The 22,827-nt window shown below is 40.7% G+C and overlaps 1 protein-coding gene across 7 annotated transcripts in view; it reads left to right on the forward strand.

Moving 5' to 3' along the window:
* The first annotated feature begins 610 nt into the window (after positions 1 to 610).
* ap2a1 (adaptor related protein complex 2 subunit alpha 1) overlaps positions 611 to 22,827 on the forward strand; it is a 44,533-nt gene continuing 22,316 nt past the window's right edge. For all 7 annotated transcript variants that reach the window (XM_061712869.1, XM_061712870.1, XM_061712871.1 and 4 more), the window contains exons 1-10: positions 611 to 1,298; positions 5,934 to 6,145; positions 16,117 to 16,310; positions 16,414 to 16,543; positions 17,498 to 17,599; positions 17,770 to 18,029; positions 19,755 to 19,923; positions 20,093 to 20,230; positions 21,272 to 21,454; positions 22,021 to 22,118. In XM_061712869.1, coding sequence (XP_061568853.1) covers positions 1,232 to 1,298; positions 5,934 to 6,145; positions 16,117 to 16,310; positions 16,414 to 16,543; positions 17,498 to 17,599; positions 17,770 to 18,029; positions 19,755 to 19,923; positions 20,093 to 20,230; positions 21,272 to 21,454; positions 22,021 to 22,118 — 1,553 coding nt within the window. In that variant the 5' untranslated portion in view covers positions 611 to 1,231. The remainder of the gene's footprint in view (positions 1,299 to 5,933; positions 6,146 to 16,116; positions 16,311 to 16,413; positions 16,544 to 17,497; positions 17,600 to 17,769; positions 18,030 to 19,754; positions 19,924 to 20,092; positions 20,231 to 21,271; positions 21,455 to 22,020; positions 22,119 to 22,827) is intronic.

Consider the following 22,827-nt stretch of genomic DNA (forward strand, 5'->3'; position numbering starts at 1 on the left):
TTTCGACTTTTTTTCAACATTTCAACCATTTTCTCGACATTTCAACTTTTTTCTCGACATTCGAATTTTTTCTCGAAATTGTACTTCAACATTAATCCCGACATTTTGACTTTTTTCTCGACATTTCGACTTTTTTCTCGAAATTATACTTCAACATTTATCTCGACTTTTCGACTTTTTTTTCAACATTTCAACCTTTTTCTCGACATTTCGACTTTTTTCTCGACATTTCGACTTTTTTCTCGACATTTCGACTTTTTTCTTGAAATTGTAATTCAACATTACTTTCGAAATTTCGACTTTTTTTTCAACATTTCGACTTTCTTTCAACTTTTCGAAATTATACTTCAACATTTATCTCGACTTTTTGACTTTTTCCTTGAAGTGCATAATGAAAAAAAAAAACTTCCTCCTCTAAAATATTATTTTCATTCTAATACTCTTCCGTAGCAGACAAACTAATGAAAGACCTAAAGCCTGTGAAGTGTCCGAACATAAAACTCTTCTTTTATGAGCTTTCCAGTGTTTCACACTAAAAGCTGCTCAGGTGCCTGGCGGCGCCGCACGTGATAACAGCGTGCGCGTTCCCGCGGGCGTCGCGCGCTCCCGCTGCTGTGCTGTCACGAGCTCGGTGTCGACGCCGGAGCAGGAGACGGACGGACGGACGGACGGACGGGACCGGAGGACGTTCAGCCTTTACCCGCCGTTAGCGCGTCGCCCAGGGCAGAGCTGGGCCCCGACCCCCCGAGCAGGACCCCCCCCGCCGGCTGTCAGCAGCCCGACCCCCGAACCCTCGACCCCCGGAGCTCCGCTAGCCTTAGCCGCTAGCCCGCTAGCCCTCTCTCTCCGTGACTCCCCGCGGTGCTGCAGCCCCGCAGCCCCGGTACCGGGCCGGGCCTGAGCTCCAGCCCCGGGTCCCCCCACCTGACCGAGCCCCCCCCCCAGGAACCAGGACCGGGCCTGAGATAAACCCGTTAATCCCCGCAGGTCGGATTGAATGAAGCCCTGCGCCTGCGTGTAGCGGAAACGAACCGGGACGGAGAGATCCTGATCCTGCAGGTCCGGCAGGTGCTGCCCGACCCCGGCCAGAACCAGCCCAGCAGACCAGGACACGTGGGCCCGCAGAGCCCGGAACCAGACCCGCTCAGCCCGCCAGGAGGCCGGACAGACCCAGCCCAGCCCCGCAGAACCAGCCCCAGAACCAGCCCTATAGCCGGCCCGACCCGCCATCATGCCGGCCGTGTCCAAAGGAGACGGGATGCGCGGATTAGCCGTGTTCATCTCCGACATCAGAAACTGTAAGTGTTTTATTCTAATCTACTCACCCCCAATACCTCATCTCTCCAGGGCCTCATGTCACTTACATTCTTGGGGTGACAGTACTCGATTTGTAAAAGAAGAAAAATCAGGGGGGACGGTGGATTTTATCATATGGGGACAGATAATTTGTGCTGATTACAAATAATATAATATATTACAAATAATAGCACTGATCAAAACACCTGCAGAAATACTGCAGGGATGACATAGCAGCAGTTAAATGCAGCCTTCTGTAAGCTTTAAATATCAACTGGGCTTACAGGACTGTCTCAGAAAATTAGAATATTGTGATAAAGTTCTTTATTTTCTGTAATGCAATTTAAAAAAAAAAAAAAAAAAAAAAAAAAAAAAAAAAAAAAATAATGTCATACATTCTGGATTCATTACAAATCAACTGAAATATTGCAAGCCTTTTATTATTTTAATATTGCTGATTATGGTTTACAGTTTAAGATTAAGATTCCCAGAATATTCTAATTTTTTGAAATAGGATATTTGAGTTTTCTTAAACTGTAAGCCATGATCAGCAATATTAAAATGATAAAAGGCTTGCAATATTTCAGTTGATTTGTAATGAATCCAGAATGTATGACATTTTTGTTTTCGTAATTGACCAGAAAATCAAAATATTCTAATTTTCTGAGACAGTCCTGTGCATCAAATACATCAAAACACAAAACACGTTTTCTGAAATTATCAATATGACTCTGTCCTTCACAGGATAAGTAAAATGGATCACTGCAAAAACTCAAAATCTTAACAAGAATATTTGTCTTATTTCTAGTTAAAATGTCTCATTTTAGTAAAGAAATCTCATTACACTTAAAACAAGACTCATCACTGGAAAAAACAACAATTTTCACCTGTTTCAAGTAGATTTTCACTTGAAATAAGTAGAAAAATCTGCCAGTGGAACAAGATTTTTTTGCTTGTAATAAGAAGATAAATCTTGTGCCACTGGCAGATTTTCCTACTTATTTCAAGTGAAAATTTACTTGAAACAGGTGAAAATTGTCAAATAAGTTATTTTTCTGGTGTTATTTTTCTGGTGATGACTCTAAATGTTGAAATAGCAGTAAAACCACATTCATTGATGAAATGACATAAGGGATGAGGGGGCATGGCAGTTTTACAGGGGGGATGATTTTGACTATTTTTATTTCAGGTGGGATGCCAACCCCCCTCATCCCTTGACTCCAGTACTGTGTAGACACCAAAACTAAAAACCATCATTGTAGGATTTTATTATACTGTTGGCTTAGAAATACTTAAAGAAACATCTACTGATATGCATTTGACCCAAATGATTTGGGATGAAACACATAACTGACTATAGAATCTATGTGACCAGCAAGTGTATTTTTTTATTGAGGCCAGTGGGGTGGCCAGCAAATTTGTAGGGGGGGCCGTGGCCACCCCTGGCTACCCCATGGTGGCGCCACTGCATCTCTCTGGTGAAGCTGGGAAATGACGCGGTGGCCCTCGACGAAGATGGTCCCCGACTCAGCACAGACAGAGACACCGCCGTTGATGTGGTGCAGAGGGGTTCTGGGGGGGGTTGGAGGGTTTCTGGGTGCAGAAAAGCAGACCTCAGACATTCAGCGTTCAGACAGATTGATCTTCAACATCTGTAAGGTCCTAGCAACCCGGAGGGCCCTCAGCAACTCTGACAGTTGACAGCACTGCTTGACAAATTGAATGGAGTTGGGTGAATAATTTAAAAGATTAAACGGCATGTTTGGGTAAGTGAGGTGGTTACACCATCGTAACCTAGTAAGTTAACGGTGCTTCAATGTTTTTCTTTGAAGACTGGACCTCAACTTGAACCCTGACTGAGGCCCTTGAAGAATCCACTGAAGGCATGCACCCCCCACCCCCCCCAAAAAAGAAAAGCAAACATGCGTTTGGGTGTGTCAAATGCCAGCCAAATCTTTGCAAAGACACAACCTTTCTGGGCAGCTACAGAAAGTATTAAAAAGAATAGTGATTAGTATTTACAATGCAACAGTCATGGAGAACAGTTGACTTAAATGGCCTTGTTTGCTTCATAAAGTGAAGCTTGGGCTGAGTTAAACTCCGTCTATATAGCGATAATACTTCTGACCACACGGTGGCATATAGATGAGGTGTGTTACCAAAATACTGTGCTAATGTGGTCCCACACGTCCTGCCACGTTGTCCCTCCAGAGGTGCAGTTTTCTCCTGAGGACACGCTGCCCCATGCAGTCACATCCAGTTATGCTCCATTTGGGGAATATATACATGTTTTCCTTTTCTCTTTAGGTTTTCTTGAAGTACAGTAATTTTTTTAAATTTTCTTTTGGATTGAATGGCTATGACAACATGTATTAATTTGCCACTGGATAGGAAATCAGAATCAGAATCAGAAAAAGCTTTATTGCCAGGTCAGACATAAATCAGACGAGAGAACTTGACTCCGGTTTACACCGATGGCACTATTAATACGGACGCCATTGACTGATGTCCAGACCATGGTTGAATTTTTGTTGATACAAGTTTCTTTGTACATTTCTGCCTCAAGTACATTTGAAATTTGGATCCAGGCAATCCTACACTTTCTACTGCAGTAACAAATTAATCCGTCTATGCACCCATTTGATACTTCACCTTTGCTAACCAGTGGCCGTGATTGACAGATGACACAAAGATCATTTAAGACATTTTTAATCATACAGGTTAGCACATCAAATGACCAAAGACCATTTATTTCTGAAAATAAACAGATTTCCAGCATCAAGCAACTAAATGAGGACATTGTAAAACTGTTAAAGCTTACCTTTCGATCTGTTCTCTTTCCTTCCACTTGACTTGGATGGAGTTTTTCTCCAAAAGACTTTTTTTCAGATTCATATAAGCTGTGAGATCTACGGCTAAACTAGAAAATGCAGAGTAAATATCAGTATCTTTTAACTGACCTTTTAAGTTGAACATCGCAGTGTTTTGACACCACTGACTGATTAATCGATACCCATCCACAAACAGTCATTTTTACAGCTAGTGCGGTGCCTCCAGAGGTATCGAGTTATTTTCCAAATTTAGAACTTAAATCTGCTACACAGACTGTAGGTTTTACTATACAATTAACCACTGTATCCCAAACCTTGAATATGAACTGCTGTAAAACCAACAGATACAAATTAACAAACATTATGATACGAGTTTGAAAAGAGCAAGGACAGCTACAAGGGTGCGGACTGGTTCCTATCAACAAACCTGATAAAAGTTAAGCAAGCACAGGTTATTCAAATCATGTCATTTTCTGAATAACCAGACTAACCCTAACCAAGTCCCAGGCACGCGGTGGGTTGTAACCACTTAGCACCGCCCAATGAAACGTCACATTTTACTCAAGATTTTTTTTCTTTCCCCTTTTTGTCTTTAGTTGGCTTTTTTCCTAAATATGAAAGTGTGATTGTAGAATTACACGCATGGATCAATCCAAAGATTCTAAGCCAAATGTATCTTTTTAAAATTTTGGAACATCTGACATTTTTAATACAATTTTGTTTCTACTCAACATTAGCTGGCAAGAGAGAAGGAAAGCATTAACCGTAGATTAGTTTTACATCATTTTCAAACTTGCCGAAGGTTTTTTGGGATCAAGTGCACGCTCACTGTCTCAGAAAATAAAAATACATATGAGAACAATTAGAAAACAGTACACATGTTTTTTGATCCATGTACTGATACTTTCTAATTGAAAACAGGTTCTGCAGTTAACACAAACTTAGCATGCATCAAGCTCAGATGTCCAGGGCTACGTTCACACTGCCAGCTACAGGGCTGTCTCAGAAAATTAGAATATTGTGATAAAGTTCTTTTATTTTCTGTAATGCAATTTAAAAAAAAAAAAAAACAAATGTCATACATTCTGGATTCATTACAAATCAACTGAAATATTGCAAGCCTTTTATTTTAATATTGCTGATTACGGCTTACAGTTTAAGATTAAGATTCCCAGAATATTCTAATTTTTTGAGATGGGATGTTTGAGTTTTCTTAAGCTGTAATTTGATTGCTGACATTCTTAATGACATGTTTCCTTGTTATTTGTAAGAGCATATTGATGCTCTTGATGATATTTGGTTCCAGAGGAAAAATAATTGCCCAATATCTGTCTAAATTTGATCATCCTGGTCTTTTTTTTTTCTTTTCTTTTTTTAAAGATTTTGTGGCTCTATTCTGAAAGTGGCTAGAGGGGAAGACATGCAGTAATGAGCGACAGGCTGGGATTTGAACCTGTCTGCCTGCTCGAGGGCGATAGCCTCTGCATATGGTGGACCCGCTCAACCCACTAAGCTATCTGAGGCCCTGTCTTAGTCTTTATTAGCGTCTTTAACTCGGGCATTTCCCAATGGGGGGGGGGGTGTTTTTTTTTTTAATTGGTCGATTGGGTTTGTTTTCCCAAATGTTTTGGTTGTCTTTCCTTCATGCTTTATTTTATATAACCTTATTTGTAATTCTTTGTCCATAATTGGCCTGTTCCAGTCACCAGCCAAGAAAAGCATGCATTCCTAGATTTAAAAAAAAAAAAAATATATATATATATATATTTAAGTATTGGATCTGTATTACTTCCTTTACTTTGTCAGGTAAGAGCAAGGAGGCTGAGATCAAGCGAATAAACAAAGAGCTGGCCAACATCCGCTCCAAGTTTAAAGGGGACAAGGCCCTGGATGGATACAGCAAGAAGAAGTACGTCTGCAAGCTCCTCTTCATCTTCCTGCTCGGCCATGACATCGATTTTGGACACATGGAGGCGGTGAACCTGCTGAGCTCCAACAAGTACACAGAGAAACAGATCGTAAGTCTTCTGTTCATTTTATGTGTTTTGACAAGATTGCTTCATCAGATGTTTTGCTAGACAGAGCTTTGAGCTTTTAATTGTGCTTATCCTTGTCTTTACAGCTGCCATATATATATATATATATATATATATATATATATATATATATATATATATATATATATATATATATATATAATATATACCGTATTTTCTGGACTATAAGCTGCTACTTTTTTCATAGGTTTTGAACCGTGCGCTCGGGGCGCTAACCGGAATTAGAATCAAAATTAAGACAATGTAAATGCAAAGAAGAATACGCTACTTCTTCTTTAGATAGAAGTAGGTAGAAGCAGATTTCAAACAGATAAATAGATAAATAAATACTGGTTATTTTCTCTTGGTTCTGTCCGTTTTAATCAGCAAAGTTGCTGCCGTGTTAAAAGGCAAGGTAAGTTTATTTATATAGCACAATTCAACACAAGGTAATTCAAAGTGCTTTACATTGACATTAAAAGCGGCAAGACATAATTAGACAGTAAATAACAAATAAGATTGAATAAAATTATGAATAAGATGATAAGAAAAGAAGTAAAATAATAAAAAGCACAAACTGTTAAAAATAAGGGCAGTAGAGTCCAGCAGGTAAGTATTTAATTTAGGAGTACGCTTCAGTAAACAGTAAGTGTTAAAAGACACTGTTAGGAAAGGATCTATTTAGGTACATGCATGTACATCATTTACAGTTCAAAATCCTTCTGTACATGTAGTAAATATCTAATCTAACAACATAAATATCTGCGGCTTGCATATCTTTTTTTTGTTTTTTTTAATAGAGCGGATGCAGCTTGTATATCTTTTTTTTATATATTTTTTTTAAATAGAGCGGATGCCGCTTATATGCAGGTGCGGGTTTTTTTTTTCCCAGTTTCAGACTATATTCCAAGAATATGAACTTGCAGGACATTTCAGTATTGATTTGTTGTCCACGAGTCGGCTCATTTGGAACATGAATGAAGAGTTCACTCCCACCCTAGGTGTACATGTTGGGTTCCTCAGCCTCTTCATAGACCAGTTACCTCATCAGGTCTTAGTGAAAATGTTCTGGACTAGATCGGTTCAGATTGCACATTAAATTTATACTTCAGAATACTTCAGATCAGTTTGTTTGTGGGTGATACATCCCTCACTCACTCTCCCACTCGTGTTAGGTGAAACTGATAAAATGAGCAGTAACCGTACCTGTTTTGGTCTTTGGTGGACATGTCAGTCCTGGAGTCGGTGAACAACTAGAAGGTCTAGATGTTTCAGGCATGGTTGAAATTGTAAAATCCTGCAAGGTTCACTAGCGATAAAGATCCCTGACTGACTTGTTTAGTTTTTATTAACAAGTAGAAAGCAAAATTGCCTTCAGTCATGAAACAACCCCACTTAATTTCTCCAGTTTCTTCCTGGGAATGGCTGATTGGCTCACAATTTGGCAGTAAACATCTTCAAGTAGCCTGAAGTATTGAATGTTACCGTCTTACTTGTATTTGCAGTGTTTCTTGTATAATATACAGTTGGCATCCATGAGTTGGATGTTTGGGGTTTATGTCCTCATATTCACAATTAGTGATGCTGTTTTTAAAGGAAAAGTGTTAAAGTTATGATTTGATTTTTATTTAATGTGTAAGGAAACTGTTGTTGACAAATTAGAATGAGTTTGTGAGGTAAATGAACTGAACTGTCTTTTCAAAAACTCTTAACTTGATCCGTTACTATTCTGTAACAAACTGTAAAATACACCTGGTGCCAACAAAGTGGATCAATATATTAAAGATGTTGATGATATTAATCATGGGCATATTAACACATTACGTGTAGTTGAAACAAGCTGACGTGCTGCATGGGTTAAAAGTTTGCCACCCAACTTTGCCAGATAGCAGAGGTGTTGGCACGCTGTTGTCCCTTTACCAGCTGAAATGAACACAAGCATTAGCGTCAGTGGCATGCACCGCGCCAGTGAGTGTAGCAATGTACCTCACTGGCGAGTGTAACTGAGTGTAAACCTTGCTGAATTTGCTAATCAGGGCATGTTGAGGCGGTTGCTGCTGTTTTGATCTGTGTGTTTGTCCTTTTAGGTTTTCTGTTTTCACAACAAAATTGGGGATTTTTAGTTATGTTTTTTTCTTTCTCCAGTTTTCTGTTCCTAAACCAAAGAAAACTGGAATAGAAACATGAATTTGAATGACTGGTTGACAAATGTGTCTTTAGCAGCTTTACTGAAACAGTTTGTAAATGTTTCAGCAGATACGTACCGTGTGCTCACAGTCAAGTTTGAGTGGCTGACAGGATTTGGTTCAGATGTCATTGTCAAACTATCTTATCCAATTCAGATTCAATTAGAAAATACTTTATTTTTCCCCAAAGAGAAATGAATGCAGTAGTGGCGGTAGTCATTTTCTTTAAGTCTCTTCAAAGGGTCATTGTGTGCAGGGTTATTGCTGTGGGCAGGAAGGATAAGGGTCTTTGTTGCAGCAAATGTGGCCTCTGCCCTGTTGATCCACATCAGGTTGAGGCTTTCTGACTGTTTGTAGACCAAAGTTTGGGGCATTAGTCTAGAGGTCATTACCTAAGAACTGGCCTGACCTGAACCTAAACAGTGTCACACTAGATATTGACAGAAGGACCTGCTAGTTCTTTAATATAAAGAATGAATATTGTTCCAGTGAAGCGGTTTTCAGGTAATTCTGTGGTGTTATGTTCACATAACTTGCCATGAGTGTTGACTCAGTTGCTCTGAAAGCAAACAAACATTTGAAGTGTGGAATGAATTAGGGTAATAAAAAGTAAGGGATTCTTAGCCTTTGCCCACAAACTGTTGGATGTAGTAACAAAAGGTGAAGTACGGTCTACAGTGACACCTAAACCCCAGCAAAGTCTACTGGCCGGGTTATGATCCTGGTCCAGGTTTCTTCCCTCCTAAAGGGGAGTTTTTCTTGCCACTGTTTGGCTTAAGGTTTTTCTCCCTCTAGGGGAGTTTTTACCTGTAATTGTTTATGTAATAATTGCTCGGGGGTTTATGTTCTGGTCTCTGGAAAGATCCTAGAGACAACTTCTGTTGTAATAGACGCTATATGAATAAAATTGAATTTAATTGACCAAAAGCTCTCTATATGACTCTTCATATGTTTGGCCATTTAAAAATTGTATAGATGTTCAATGCAAAAGCTTGTTTTAACAGGTAAAAACATCAGTGGCACCCACAAATTAATGGCTCAGCAACTTTAACTTTTCTCACACTGTACAAACACAAAAGAGCTGCTATGCAAGTTATGCACATCCTCTCCACCGGAGAAAACCGTGAGCAGAAACCACAAGACTTTAGGAATGTGTTTTCTAATTAGAAACAGTTTGAAGTTGAATGTATTAATGTAGAGATCAATGTCCATCTTTGAATGGATCCTGGAAATGTGTAAAGTTATGAATGTGTTAATTGAAGAACAGCACAGAAGCATCTGCCGCTGTGGCCATGTCACTTCCTAATTATGTGGTTGGGTGTTTTCTCAGGAAGAGGAAATGTTTAGTAAGCAGAAAAAGGATGAATCAGGATCCATGTGGTTTGAGAGGCTTGACTTCTGCTGACGGAGACGGCCGGATTACTGCCCGCATACCTTCAGTTTGATTCTTTGACTTACAATGTGGATACTGAACATGTAACAGGAACCCTGGACTAAATGTGCTGACTGTAGTGAAGGGTGAAAGCTTTTTATAGTTGTTAAATAAAGAGGTTTGACTCTGAAGTGGCTTAAACCTCTTAAAACATGCTGTTCAGGGCAGTACGTCTTGACATACATGTAATTGGACTACATTTCATGGTAGTTGTACTCCATAGCTACTTTTTTTTTGTTTTGTTTTTTTTGTGGCTCTAGTGGCCCTTTATTCAAGTTGCAGACAGGAAGGGTGTAGAGTGAGAGAATGGGGATGACATGCAGCAAAGGTGCACAGGCCGGGGATTCGAACCTGCGACCACTGCAGGAGGACTGTAGCCTCAGTATAGGAGCCATTTCTAGTTTGTAGTTGTACATTCACAGTAATCCTCTGGAGGGGAAATATTTTCTCCCAGTGTGCTTTCTCAAAGCATTACTGGATTTCACAATGTAAAGTACTGACGGCTTTGTTGAGCTCAAACGCCAGCATAAATGTACGTTTCTAGCTCGGCCCTCCAGCAGGGCATACGCAGCATTGATGGTTGCTATCGGTGTTTGTGGTGCTTTTGTGGCTGCAGGACGGCGGTGCCGGCGCAGCCACAGCAGGTAGAGGCTCCTCCAGGTTGTTAAGCAAAGCTGCGGATTAGGGCCGGGGGATATGGACCAAAAGTCATATCTCGATATTTTCTAGCTGAATGGCGATACTCGATATATATCGATATTTTTTCTGTGCCATAATTGGGGTTTCCCCCAAAGCATTATAGCATAGCATCTCTGTTAGCTTCATTTTTTTCTGAGGCAAACCCTTAAAAAACAGTCAGTTTTAATACAAAGCCTCGTGCCAAATGTCACACAGGTTCCTTTATTAACAGACGTCTGCACAATATCAAAATGTATAAAACAAATGAAATAAAAATAAACTGCCTGCATATATATATATAGAATAAAAATGCTTCTTGAATAAAATAAAACAAATATCCCTTTCCTGCATAACAATTAAATTAAAATACACTGTGCAATTAATACAATGTAGACAGTAACAGGCAGACTTTTCCACTGAGGTTGACAGTTGTGCAAATAACAAAACATTTGTGCAGATCTCAAATAAAACATTCAAGTCAAATTTTCACAAAATTTCACACTGTCCATCAATTTTCACAAAATAAGCTATATCAAATGCAAATATATATATATATTTTTTTTTATTTTATTTTTTTTTAAATCGATATAAACAATATTGTCATACCATATCGCGTTTGAAAATATATCGATATATATTAAAATCTCGATATATCGCCCAGCCCTACTGCGGATTTACTAACAGCACTTTTCCACCAGCACCTACTCGGCTCGACTCAACTCGGCCTGGTTTCTTTTTCACAACAATTCAGCATCTGGAGCAGAAATAGGAGGTTGGAGCGAAGCTGCTGTGACGTATTTGATTTTGGTGATCAATTATTCTATGAAATATTCCATCGATTAATCGGATAAAACTTACTTTTGCTTTATTAAAGCCCAATTATAATTATACAATAGAAAACAAGACAGGTTACCTGATTAAAAACCACCAATTTGTTTCTTTTATGAGAATAATTTACATTTATTTAAATATTATGCAAACTAGTAAACTGTTTGTTAGATTTTCCAATACAAATACACTTAACATTTCCTGAAACATTAAAAAAAACTAATTTTTTCCAAGTTTCAAAAATAAAAAATATTCTTAAACACTGCTTTTAAATTGTGCAACTTCACATTCAGAACCAACACGTTTAAACAGCAATGCTTGGCTGTGGACCGGGACTCGGAACAAGAGTCTTACGCCATGTGGACCGGGGCCTTTTTTATTATTATTTTTTAATTCATTTTTAATTTAAAATAACCCCACACCTTCGACATCGTCTGTCTCTTCCTCTTATTACTTTCGCTTTGCTGCGTTTCCTCATAGATTTTTTTTTTATTTAATCGAGGCTTCGAGGCAGAGGAAATTCCTCGATCATCAGTTGTAATCGAGGTACTCGAGGAATCGTTGCAGCCCTGGTGTGATCTAAAGGAAGAAGACAACACTGTAACAACATGTAGATCATGGAGGAGATGATGGATGTGCTGCTGCGTCTGTGGCTTGTGTTCCATAAAAAATTAGATTAAGAGAAGCTTCCAGAGGCAAGGATCTGTTGGTAGCCGTGATCAGCGAAGGACTGACAGAGCTCCTGGTGGATCTTTTCGATCCTTATCACCGTCTAGATCCCTTTTTAATTCTCTCCTCAGCCACCAGGTTTATGAACATCTGCACCTCAGAGTTGGATCACACAGCTGACTTCTGTGCTGCCGTTGGTGGTCGAGTAGAAAGAACAAGAAGCCGCCATCAGAGTCTCTTTCTCTGATTACCACCTCCGGACTCAGACGTCTGACTCCAACCCCCCGACCAATCGGTGGTCTGTAGTGTGATGATGTCAGATACAGCCGACTCAGCTCCTTAGAACCTCGGCAGAATAGTTACAGAAAAGTATCTACTCGGCACGTTAGACCCCTGGTGGAGAAGAACCAAACTGAGTGGAGGAGAGTGACATGGGCCGTATCCGAAATCTCATACTGTACTACTAGTACGTACTGATCTTGCCAAAATGTAGTATGCAGTATGCGAACAAAAGCAAAATCTGCAGTATGCCAAAAATACCCAGATGTCTTACTGATTTGGAAAAAATCCGCAGCATGCATCAGACCAGTCTACCTCCCCTACTATATCCCAGAATGCAATGCACCCTTGACCGGACAGCACAATTTATTTATTTTTTTTACAAGCTTTATTTAGAAAACACAAGTGCAATACAAAACAGTGGCGACCGGTTATTATACCAAGTACGTAGAGGTGCACTAAATAAAAACCCAAAGATATGTAGCTTAATAAAATGAAATTCAATAGACTGATATGTTCATTTTAATACATTTATTAAAATTGTGACGGCTCTGATGTACAGACAGAGCAGCAGCGCTGCTTCTGGGGCACCAGTAAAAACATGAAGCTTCACTTTATATTCAGACAAACTAATGTTGCAGCTACAACTGTTAGATTTCATCTATTAAACCAACATTTATATTCCTGAATGATTTATTTCAGCCACAGAGCTGCAGGTCAGTTCATTGGATCACTTTCTCCCCGGGACGACGGCATAGGTCGACCCGGCGATCACGTCTGTACTCCGGCCGTGAGCTGCTGCTGCTGCTGCTGCTGCTCCGAGCCGGCGGCTCTTCTCATCCCCGAAACATCGGAGCAAATTTCTTAACAGGCGTTATTTGGATAAACTGAGCCCTGGTTGTGGATCTTAACGGTTACTTTTACGCCTGAAAAAATATTAAAACTTAATAAAGTGGCATATTAACAGCGCTCCAGCGGAAATTAAAACAGCTTTTAGCTCTCGGCTTCCGCTGTCGTTTTGGTGCGAAATGCATTCTGGGATACTTGGCTGCTACTGCTGTGTGCAGTAGCAGCCAAGTATAGCAGCAGCCAAGTATATAACGGTCTGCTGGAGCGGCTACTGAGTCGTTCATTTAGTAGACAGTATACAGTACATACATACTGATGCAGTATGTAGCATGTAATACGTTAGTATGCGATTTCGGATACAGGTTTGTAACACGACCAGTTCAGCCGTTCTCTGGCTGACTGACCACAGTTAAAAACCCTGTGGTGGTTATGTTTTCAGTGCAGTCTTTAGCTTCCTTGTCTCTAGGGTAAGGTGTTGTGACAGCGAGTCTGAATGACGCCTGCAGAGGACACTGATAAAGAAGTGATCAGAGGTCGCCCACTTCTATCGCTGTCGTTCAGTATGAACTGTGTCTCCATGAAAGTAAAGTCATCTGCCTAACCAAGTGGGATAGGATGGCACAGTCAAGAATCAACAAGACAAGAAACATTGAGACAGAAAGAATGAAAATAAACATATTGGGGACATGTCTGTGGTGATAGGATCCTCCATTCACAAAAGCTTTTAGCATTAGCTCCATTATTATATGCCAAGAATGAGAAATAAAGATTAGTTTGGTCTTGATTTTGGCAATCTTCTTCCTTAATAGTAAAAATAGTCAATAAAATTATATATGATTGGGTGCTAAAAAGTGGTACCAACATCCAGAGAAAAGCCAACTTGAATCAGAGTTGGCTGTGTGGGGCCTTTATCTGTCTGAGCACGTCAGCATCTGGTTGTTTTCAGGAAATAAGGAAATGTCAGTAGTAGTCATGTCAGTAAAACCTTATCTGTACATGGTGACATTGATTTAGAAATATACTTTAAATTTATTATATAGTTGTGTATTTAATGTTTTAGAAATTGCACAAATATATCATCCTGCCATTCTTGCTGAAAGGCATTGAAGTCAAATTCTCTGTAAAGAGATGAAGGGCATTTCAAAAGAAATGTACATTAAAAAAGCCTCCTGTAGAAGTAAAGGTTTTATTTGCCTTTTCTTCCCCATTAACATGAATGTCTAAAAGAGCATAAATGTGTTTTTAGTTGAGAAGGAACGTCTTCTTGTCTGGTTGGAGTCCAGTCAAGGACTTTTACATTTCTGTCCCTATCATTTCCTGTCATGTATCTGCTTTAAGATAGCTCACTGTAAAAATAATAATCAGTGTAGTCTAGCTCGCCTTTATTACCTTAGTCGCAAGGGTTGGTGGTTTATATGCAGGAAAGACTTTACAGATCGTAGTTTCTGCTGCTGTTTTGATGATACTCTCGAACATTTTCATGTGTTTCTAATATTTTCACTCGAACTCCCAATGCTAGACTTTTTAATTAGAGAAATGCAACAAGTGGATTGAATTAGATTGTATAAAATCTCTGACTTAACAACGTAATGAAGTAAAATTATTCTCAGAGAGAAGGCAATGCTCAACACAAGTCTGCTGAGTGGACTAGATATGATATGCTGGCTCCACCTGCTGGTTAATGGTGAATTAACTGTACATTTTAGATGCATTCAGCGTTGGCCTCATGATGTTTGGTCCAATGTGGTAAAACCAGGGTCTGCAACGTTAAATTGGAAAATTCACCACTGCTAACACGTATGAGGACATAAGTCTCGTATTCATGTTCAGTGTGTCAACAAAGTTGCTGTTTTGGAAGGAAATTATTTTCAAAATCCTCCTAATTTTAAAGGAGTTCAGTTCTGCGAGTCTGCACTACTCAGTAAAGTCAGGACAACATCATTAATTGCTAAAATGGAGGGTCTGTATTGACGTCACTTCCCCACTGGACCAGCCCCCTTTCTCGCACTGAGTGACAAACCATTAGCAAAAACAGCTGTAACTAGTGGAGAAGACGAGATAACAGCTGATTATCAGCTTAAATTAAAGGCAGTTGGACTTGACAGTGACCCGTACAGTTACCCCAAGAACCAGTGGTCCATGGACATTAATATTTGGTACAGTTACCAAGAACCAGTGGTCCATGGACATTAATATTTGGTACAGTTACCAAGAACCAGTGGTCCATGGACATTAATATTTGGTACAGTTACCAAGAACCAGTGGTCCATGGACATTAATATTTGGTACAGTTACCAAGAACCAGTGGTCCATGGACATTAATATTTGGTACAGTTACCAAGAACCAGTGGTTCATGGACATTAATATTTGGTACAGTTACCAAGAACCAGTGGTCCATGGACATTAATATTTGGTACAGTTACCAAGAACCAGTGGTCCATGGACATTAATATTTGGTACAGTTACCAAGAACCAGTGGTCCATGGACATTAATATTTGGTACAGTTACCAAGAACCAGTGGTCCATGGACATTAATATTTGGACACGAATCCAGTTTCCTGATATTTATACGCCGGGGAAATACACGAAGCAAAGCTTGAAGGCTTACAAGTCTTGACACTTGGTCCGACTTCAAGGCAGGATTTGTTGGTGAAATTAAAGTGATGAGGACAATGAACTTTATGACTTGACCGTTTAATGTTAGTTACCCAAAAATCCAACATATCTTTCATCTTTCATCAACATCTTTCTGCCACTCAGTCTTTCTGACACTCAGTCTTTCTGACACTCAGTCTTTCTGACACTCAGTGGGCGTAACCCACTGTGAAGTCGCATCTGTGACGTCATGCGCATTTCCTCTATAGTTCTCTATCGACACTCATCATAAAGATAATATTGATGACATCACTGTTTTTTCGGCTGCTTAGTGTTTAGCTTTGTGGTCCCAATACACCACACAGAAGATTTATTATGTGTTTATCATCATGACAAAATGAACTCAGTCTGTTCTGCTCCTCTGTGTTTGTGCAGGGCTACCTGTTCATTTCAGTGCTGGTAAACAGCAACAGTGAACTGATCCGTCTCATCAACAACGCCATCAAGAATGACCTGTCCAGCCGTAACCCCACCTTCATGTGCCTGGCGCTTCACTGCATCGCCAACGTGGGAAGCCGTGAGATGGCGGAGGCCTTTGCCAGTGAGATCCCTCGCATCCTGGTGGCTGGGTGAGTGTGACTGCTGCTTGAAGTGGGAGGGAGTTGAAACGTTGAAATCACTGGTTGTCCCCGCTGACCCGACTGTCTGTAACGTGAGTGTGATGCGCCGCAGTGACACGATGGACAGTGTGAAGCAGTCGGCTGCTCTGTGTCTGCTGCGTCTCTACAAGACTTCTCCTGACCTGGTGTTGATGGGGGAATGGACATCACGTGTGGTGCACCTGCTCAACGACCAGCACATGGTAAGAACACACACCTGCGTCAGGGGGGCGGGAATGTGGCTCCTGTAAACCCAAGAGTAGGCCTGTGTTGAAAAAATCGATTTCCCAATTCTAAATCGATTCTCATATTAATTCCTAAAAATCGATTCATATGTCTAAAGATAAATTTTTTTTTAGACACGAGAATAACTGGTGCCATGTTTTTGCCTTTAAATATGTTTAAAGGTATGAAAACATTAAAATGTTAGGTTATAATTGCATACATTGTCTATATTTCATTACTTTATATACTGTCTTGGGGTTACATTTGCAAAAAATGCTAAAAACCAAATGCTCAAAAATTAAAAACCAAAATAGACCGAAAATGGAACAAATAAAAACGGAATTTGGGAAAAAATAAAAGCGATTTCATCCGTCTCCGTTTCCTCCCTGGATCTGTTTGGCAATTCTACACGATGTTTCTGTTTCAGTTCTATCAGCATTCTGGGAGCTGATTGGTCCTTACAGCATCATTAGCTGCAATACTTGCTGTTGAATCTCAATATAATACTCGTATTAATATGTTGCAGAACTACAGTCATATAATTCATGCAACAGCTGAAAAAACTGTTTTATAACACTAACCCAAATCAATATTTGAATCGAATCAAATCTTGATAATCTATTCTGAATCGGAATCGAATTGATTCTTAACATCTGAATGGATCCCCAGCCCTAATTACGGGATACAGTATGTGAGGTAGTTGCTGACTTTCATACTGGAGATTGTGCGAGCGGTTGACTATCCTACAATTTGTCCAAATCTCCCCAAACCTGTTGTGTAGAATGAAAACTCCTTTATGGCCTGATGTATAAACTCAGATTTTTTTCAGATGATTGTAGATGAAATGTGGTTCACTGCTTTTCTCCTCTGGGCTGTGATGAACCAGGAGGCTGATATATTTCTCCCTGTGGCGGTTGTCTGGCTGGGTTTAGGGCGTGGTAACGGCGGCCATCTCTCTCATCACCTGTCTGAGCCAGAAGAACCCAGATGAGTTCAAGACCTGCGTTTCCCTGGCTGTTTCCCGACTCAGCAGGGTGAGTTCTTCCTGTCAAATCTCAGTGCTTTGCTTTGATGTTAATACAGCTAATATTCTTTTCTTTCAGAGTTGTCTGATAACAATGTGAACCCTGCATTGTTCGTATTGTTGATTTTGTGGCTTCATCGAGTCCTAAGTCCTTTTTTAAATCAAATCTCTGTTTTTCAGATTGTGTCCTCGGCCTCCACCGATCTGCAGGACTACACATACTACTTTGTTCCTGCACCGTGGCTGTCCTGCAAGCTGCTGCGTTTGCTGCAGTGTTACCCCCCACCAGAGGACGGTGCTGTCAAGGGCCGTCTGGTGGAGTGTCTGGAGACCATTCTCAACAAGGCTCAGGAGCCCCCCAAGTCCAAGAAGGTGCAGCACTCCAACGCCAAGAATGCCATCTTGTTTGAGGCTATATCGCTTATCATCCATTATGACAGGTGGGTATTCTGACTAGATTAGATTTGTCTTATTATTATTATTATTATTATTACTATTATTATTATTATTATTATTTGACTTTTTTCTCGACATTTCGACTTTTTTCTCGAAGTGCATAATAAAAAAAAAATCTCCCCCCAGTTATAACTAATATAGATTCATGCAGCATGTGTTGTCTTCATTCTAAGGCTGATACAAGACTTTTCATTTTTTGCGGCTCCAGACATATTTGTTTTTTGTGTTTTTGGTCCAATATGGCTCTTTAAACATTTTGGGTTGCCAACCGCTGGGCTAGGTAGTAATACCTGGAGATGCAGCGATCGATCGGCAACCGATCGGTATCGGCCCGATAATGCTGGTTTTGATCGGAGATCGGAAAATAATAGTTCAAAGTGGGCCGATCAGATGACGTTTACAACAACAAACCGCCACAGGAAAGCTTAAGCTAGTAAGCTACACTTACTCTTTGTAAGCCGAGTCTGAGTCGTCTCTAATGGCGCTTTTTTCACTAGTACCTACTCAGCGCGACTCGCCACGCCCAGATCAGAAGTAGGAGGTTGGAGTGAAGCTGCTGCGACGTAGTTGATTGTGTATCTAAAGGAAGAAGACAACAACACTAAAGATGTAGAACCTGGAGGAGATGATAGATGTGCTGCTGGGTCTGTGGTTTGTGTTTGATATCAAGTTAAAAAATGAGAGAGAAAGAAGCTTCATGTGGCAACGCTTTTTTTTTTTTTTTTTGTCTCGTCGCTGCTGAAAAGTCAGCTGGAGCCGTGAGCAGCTATGAAGAGACAGATCTCCTGGTGGATCTGGTCGTTCCTTATCTCCGTCTAGATCCCTTTTTAATGCTCTCCTCAGCACCAGGTTTATGAACATCTGCACCTCAGAGTTGGATCATGAAACAGACTTTTGCTGCTGTTGCCTGTCGAATAAAATGAAGAAGCCGCAAGTCGCTCTTTCTCTGATTTCCACCTCCTGACTCAGACGTCTGACTCTAACCCCCCGACCAATCGGTGGCCTGTAGTGTGATGATGTCAGATACAGCCGACTCAGCAGCTTAGAACCTCGACAGTTACAGAAAAGTATCTTCTCGACCCGCCTCCACCTGCCTCCACCCCTAGTGGATAAGCGCAAAACCGGGGCGTGTCGAGTCTCTAAGTAGGAACTATAGTATAAAAGTGCCATTGGAGTAATTTGTGACCAGTATTCAGCTCGTCAAGCTCGTACAACAGACGTCTGTCACCTGGGTAGTAATACCAGACTCAGAATCTTGAACAATTGGTCCAATAATTGGTCATCATATCAAAGCTTCTGTGTTTCCATGTCAGCTGGGTGTCCATTTAATTCTCTGGAACTTGTTTGAAAGATCTTTTTCTTCCTAAACACCCAGCTGGAGATCTTTGTTCTCAGACTTGCTAGTAGTTGCCACTTAGCTGGTGAAAAGGCGGAGCCATCAGTTTTCAGGCCCCTCTCCTCCAACCAGCTGCCAGTTTTGGTACAAAGCTTATTTAAGATTAAACTAATAACCTGCAGATTTCAATAAGCTTATACTTGACTGACCATTTAGGTTCTACGCGTTTGTTATTTAGTTTTAACGCTTAATATTTTACTTTTGTCTGCAAATTCTATTTGTTTTGTTTTTTAAATATGTTTCTATGTTCTCACTTGGCTACAAATGAAGTTTTTTTTAAATGAGTTTTTCTTGGTGTGTTTTGTGTGTGCAGCGAGCCGAACCTGCTGGTGCGAGCCTGTAACCAGCTGGGCCAGTTCCTGCAGCACAGAGAGACCAACCTGCGCTACCTGGCTCTGGAGAGCATGTGCACCTTGGCCAGCTCCGAGTTTTCCCACGAAGCTGTAAAGACACACATCGAGACGGTCATCAACGCCCTCAAGGTGCCGTTAACCGTCATCACCACACGCCTGATCTTTATACAGGAAGCAGCACAACTGCTGCAGCCGTCAGATGCACAAAATATATTATTCACATATTATTCACTTGCTTCTGTATTTCTACATTTGTCACATCTTCTTTCTTGTTTTGTGTCACTGTTTAATTGTTCAGACTGAGAGAGATGTGAGTGTTCGACAGCGAGCAGCTGACCTGCTGTATGCCATGTGCGATCGCAGCAACGCTAAACAGATCGTGGCGGAGATGCTCAGCTACCTGGAGACGGCAGATTACTCCATCAGAGAGGAGATGGTGAGTGTGAGGCCCATAATCACAAGTGTTTTGATAAATGTTAATTAGGGCCCGAACACTTACAGTTCAAAGGCCCTATTGTATCTGTAGGAATTTTTTTTTTCTTTATTTTTCCAATGAAATGAGGGCCTTTTTTCCCCCTAAACGTGCCCCAAAAGTCACCAAATTTTGCACCAAGCCAGGCCTGGTGAAAAATTTGATATTTAATGGTTTGCATTAATGGGCGTGGCCTAATGGCTCAACAGCGCCCCCTAGAAAACTTTGTGCCTCAAGCCCCACAATACGGTTTGACATACATGAACGAAAATCGGTACACACCTGTATCATGTCGCAACTTAAAGAAAAGTCTCCTGGCGCCATGGCCGAAACCCAACAGGAAGTCGGCCATTTTGAACATTCTGAAATAATCGTGTAATTTTGGCACAACTTATGCCATTTCTTCAGCCGTTACTGCGGCCCGAACCGTAACGTTCACCCAGGTGTGTTATACATTAAAATATGCGTCTCCATCCTGCGACGATGCACATTACTTTTCTCATTCAAAAGTGTTACCGTGGCGACACTAGATGCCAAAAAGCGCGCCCCCCTTCTTCTGATTGGTCGATATCTGATAGTTCCTACTTTCTGCCATAACTTTTGAATGGTTTGATATAGAGAGTCGTGGGTGGTGTCATCCCCTAAATGTCCAGGCCTGAAGAATCTACATCAAGTCATACAAGCTTCCACTGCAGCCTGAACGTGCACAAGGGTGCGAAAGCCCGTTCATCGCTGTTTGCAGCTTTAATTAGGATTAATTTTGGAAGAATTGCCCAGCCCCCAATGGCGTCTGGAACGGCCCAAGATCCTGCAATCTGTTGGAGCCTTTGGATGAAGATCACTTCACATTTATGTGCACAGAAATGCAGAAAACCAGTTAATGGCTTCACATATTTGTAACCGCTGAGGAGAACTGATGGGAAATGATTAAAACAAATAGACCCAACCTTTGAATTTAACACTGTCTTTGATTGAGCTGCAATTTGTTTTGTGTCTGTCATTCAGGTGCTGAAAGTTGCCATCCTTGCAGAGAAGTATGCTGTGGACTACTCCTGGTATGTAGACACCATTCTGAACCTCATCCGCATCGCTGGAGACTACGTCAGCGAGGAGGTGTGGTACCGAGTCATCCAGATCGTCATCAACCGCGACGATGTCCAGGGATACGCTGCCAAGACCGTTTTTGAGGTACGGCTCACGGAATCCAACGTTTATGCTTTCAGGGACAAGTTTACCTCTCCATGTATGAAATGTTTCAGAACAAGCATGTTTCTTTTCCCAAATACGTGTATTAACTACCAGGGAAATGCAAAGGGCTTATGATGGTTCACTAATTTGTTTCCTCAGATTTCACCTTCCACAAGCTGATGACGAGCTCAAACTGAATTCAGACTATTTATTCTTCTCTTGAAGAAATTTAAAGGTTTAACAGTGCAAGTTGTTGAAATGTCATCTATTGTAGAAATCCCTAAACCTGCCTTTAATCTCCTGAAGACGGAAGTGAAGGGGTTTTCCTGAATCCAGAGCTCTTCAACAATTATTTTAGGCTGCATTTTGACTGGTTGAACCATTTGAAGGATGAGCAAAAGCTGAAAGAGCTCGCTGCAGCATTGTTCTTATCCCATGAGGCTTTGCTGCAGTTTATCCCAGTTTATCCCCCCTAACGCCACTTTCAAAAATATCAGTTTTTTTCCTTCTGTTTTACAGCACTAGATTGAAAAGACTTGGTGGAATAACCGTTGTTTGTCTCCCAGGCCTTGCAGGCCCCTGCCTGCCACGAGAACATGGTGAAGGTCGGAGGCTACATTTTGGGAGAGTTTGGTAACCTGATTGCTGGGGACCCCAGGTCCAGGTATGCGTGCGCCTTATGTCCTTAACATGTCCTTAGGCACAAAGTAGGGCTGTCAGTTTAGTGAGTTAATTAGATTAATTTATTACACTGCTAATTAACGCGTTATGAGTGGCAAAATTCAATTAAATTTTACTTGTATAGCGTCTAATACAACAAAAGTTGTCTCTAGGCGCTTTCCAGAGACCCAGAACATGAACATAAACCCCCGAGCAATTATTACATAAACAATGGCAGGTAAAAACTCCCATAGTGGGAGAAAAGCTTTAAGCCAAACAGTGGCAAGAAAAACTCCCCTTTAGGAGGGAAGAAACCTTGAGCAGGTTCCACTGTAAACGTTACAGCTACTAGTGCTAGTGCTAGCTCACTTCACCAACCCACCCTTGCAGAATCTGGGAAACGAATGAGCAAAGCCACGACAGAAAAACTGACAAACTCAATGGTAAAGTGGGTTGCTGCTGATTGCAGCCGATTTCAATCATGGAAGACGATCAAGGAGGAATGGTGTCATAACCAAACCGTATTAAAACCACTCCAACGTGCACAGATGCACGACCAACTGAACAGGAAGATATTTTTTCTTTTGAAAATCATTTATGAAACACTTCAATAAAAATGTGGATTTCAAATCTTCTCTTCTTAGTGTATTCAATTGATTAGTCATGCACTGCAATTTTTTAAAATGCGATTAATTTATTATAAATCCTGTAAT

The sequence above is a fragment of the Cololabis saira genome, chromosome 21, assembly GCF_033807715.1.
Source record: "Cololabis saira isolate AMF1-May2022 chromosome 21, fColSai1.1, whole genome shotgun sequence".
Lineage (NCBI taxonomy): Eukaryota > Metazoa > Chordata > Actinopteri > Beloniformes > Belonidae > Cololabis > Cololabis saira.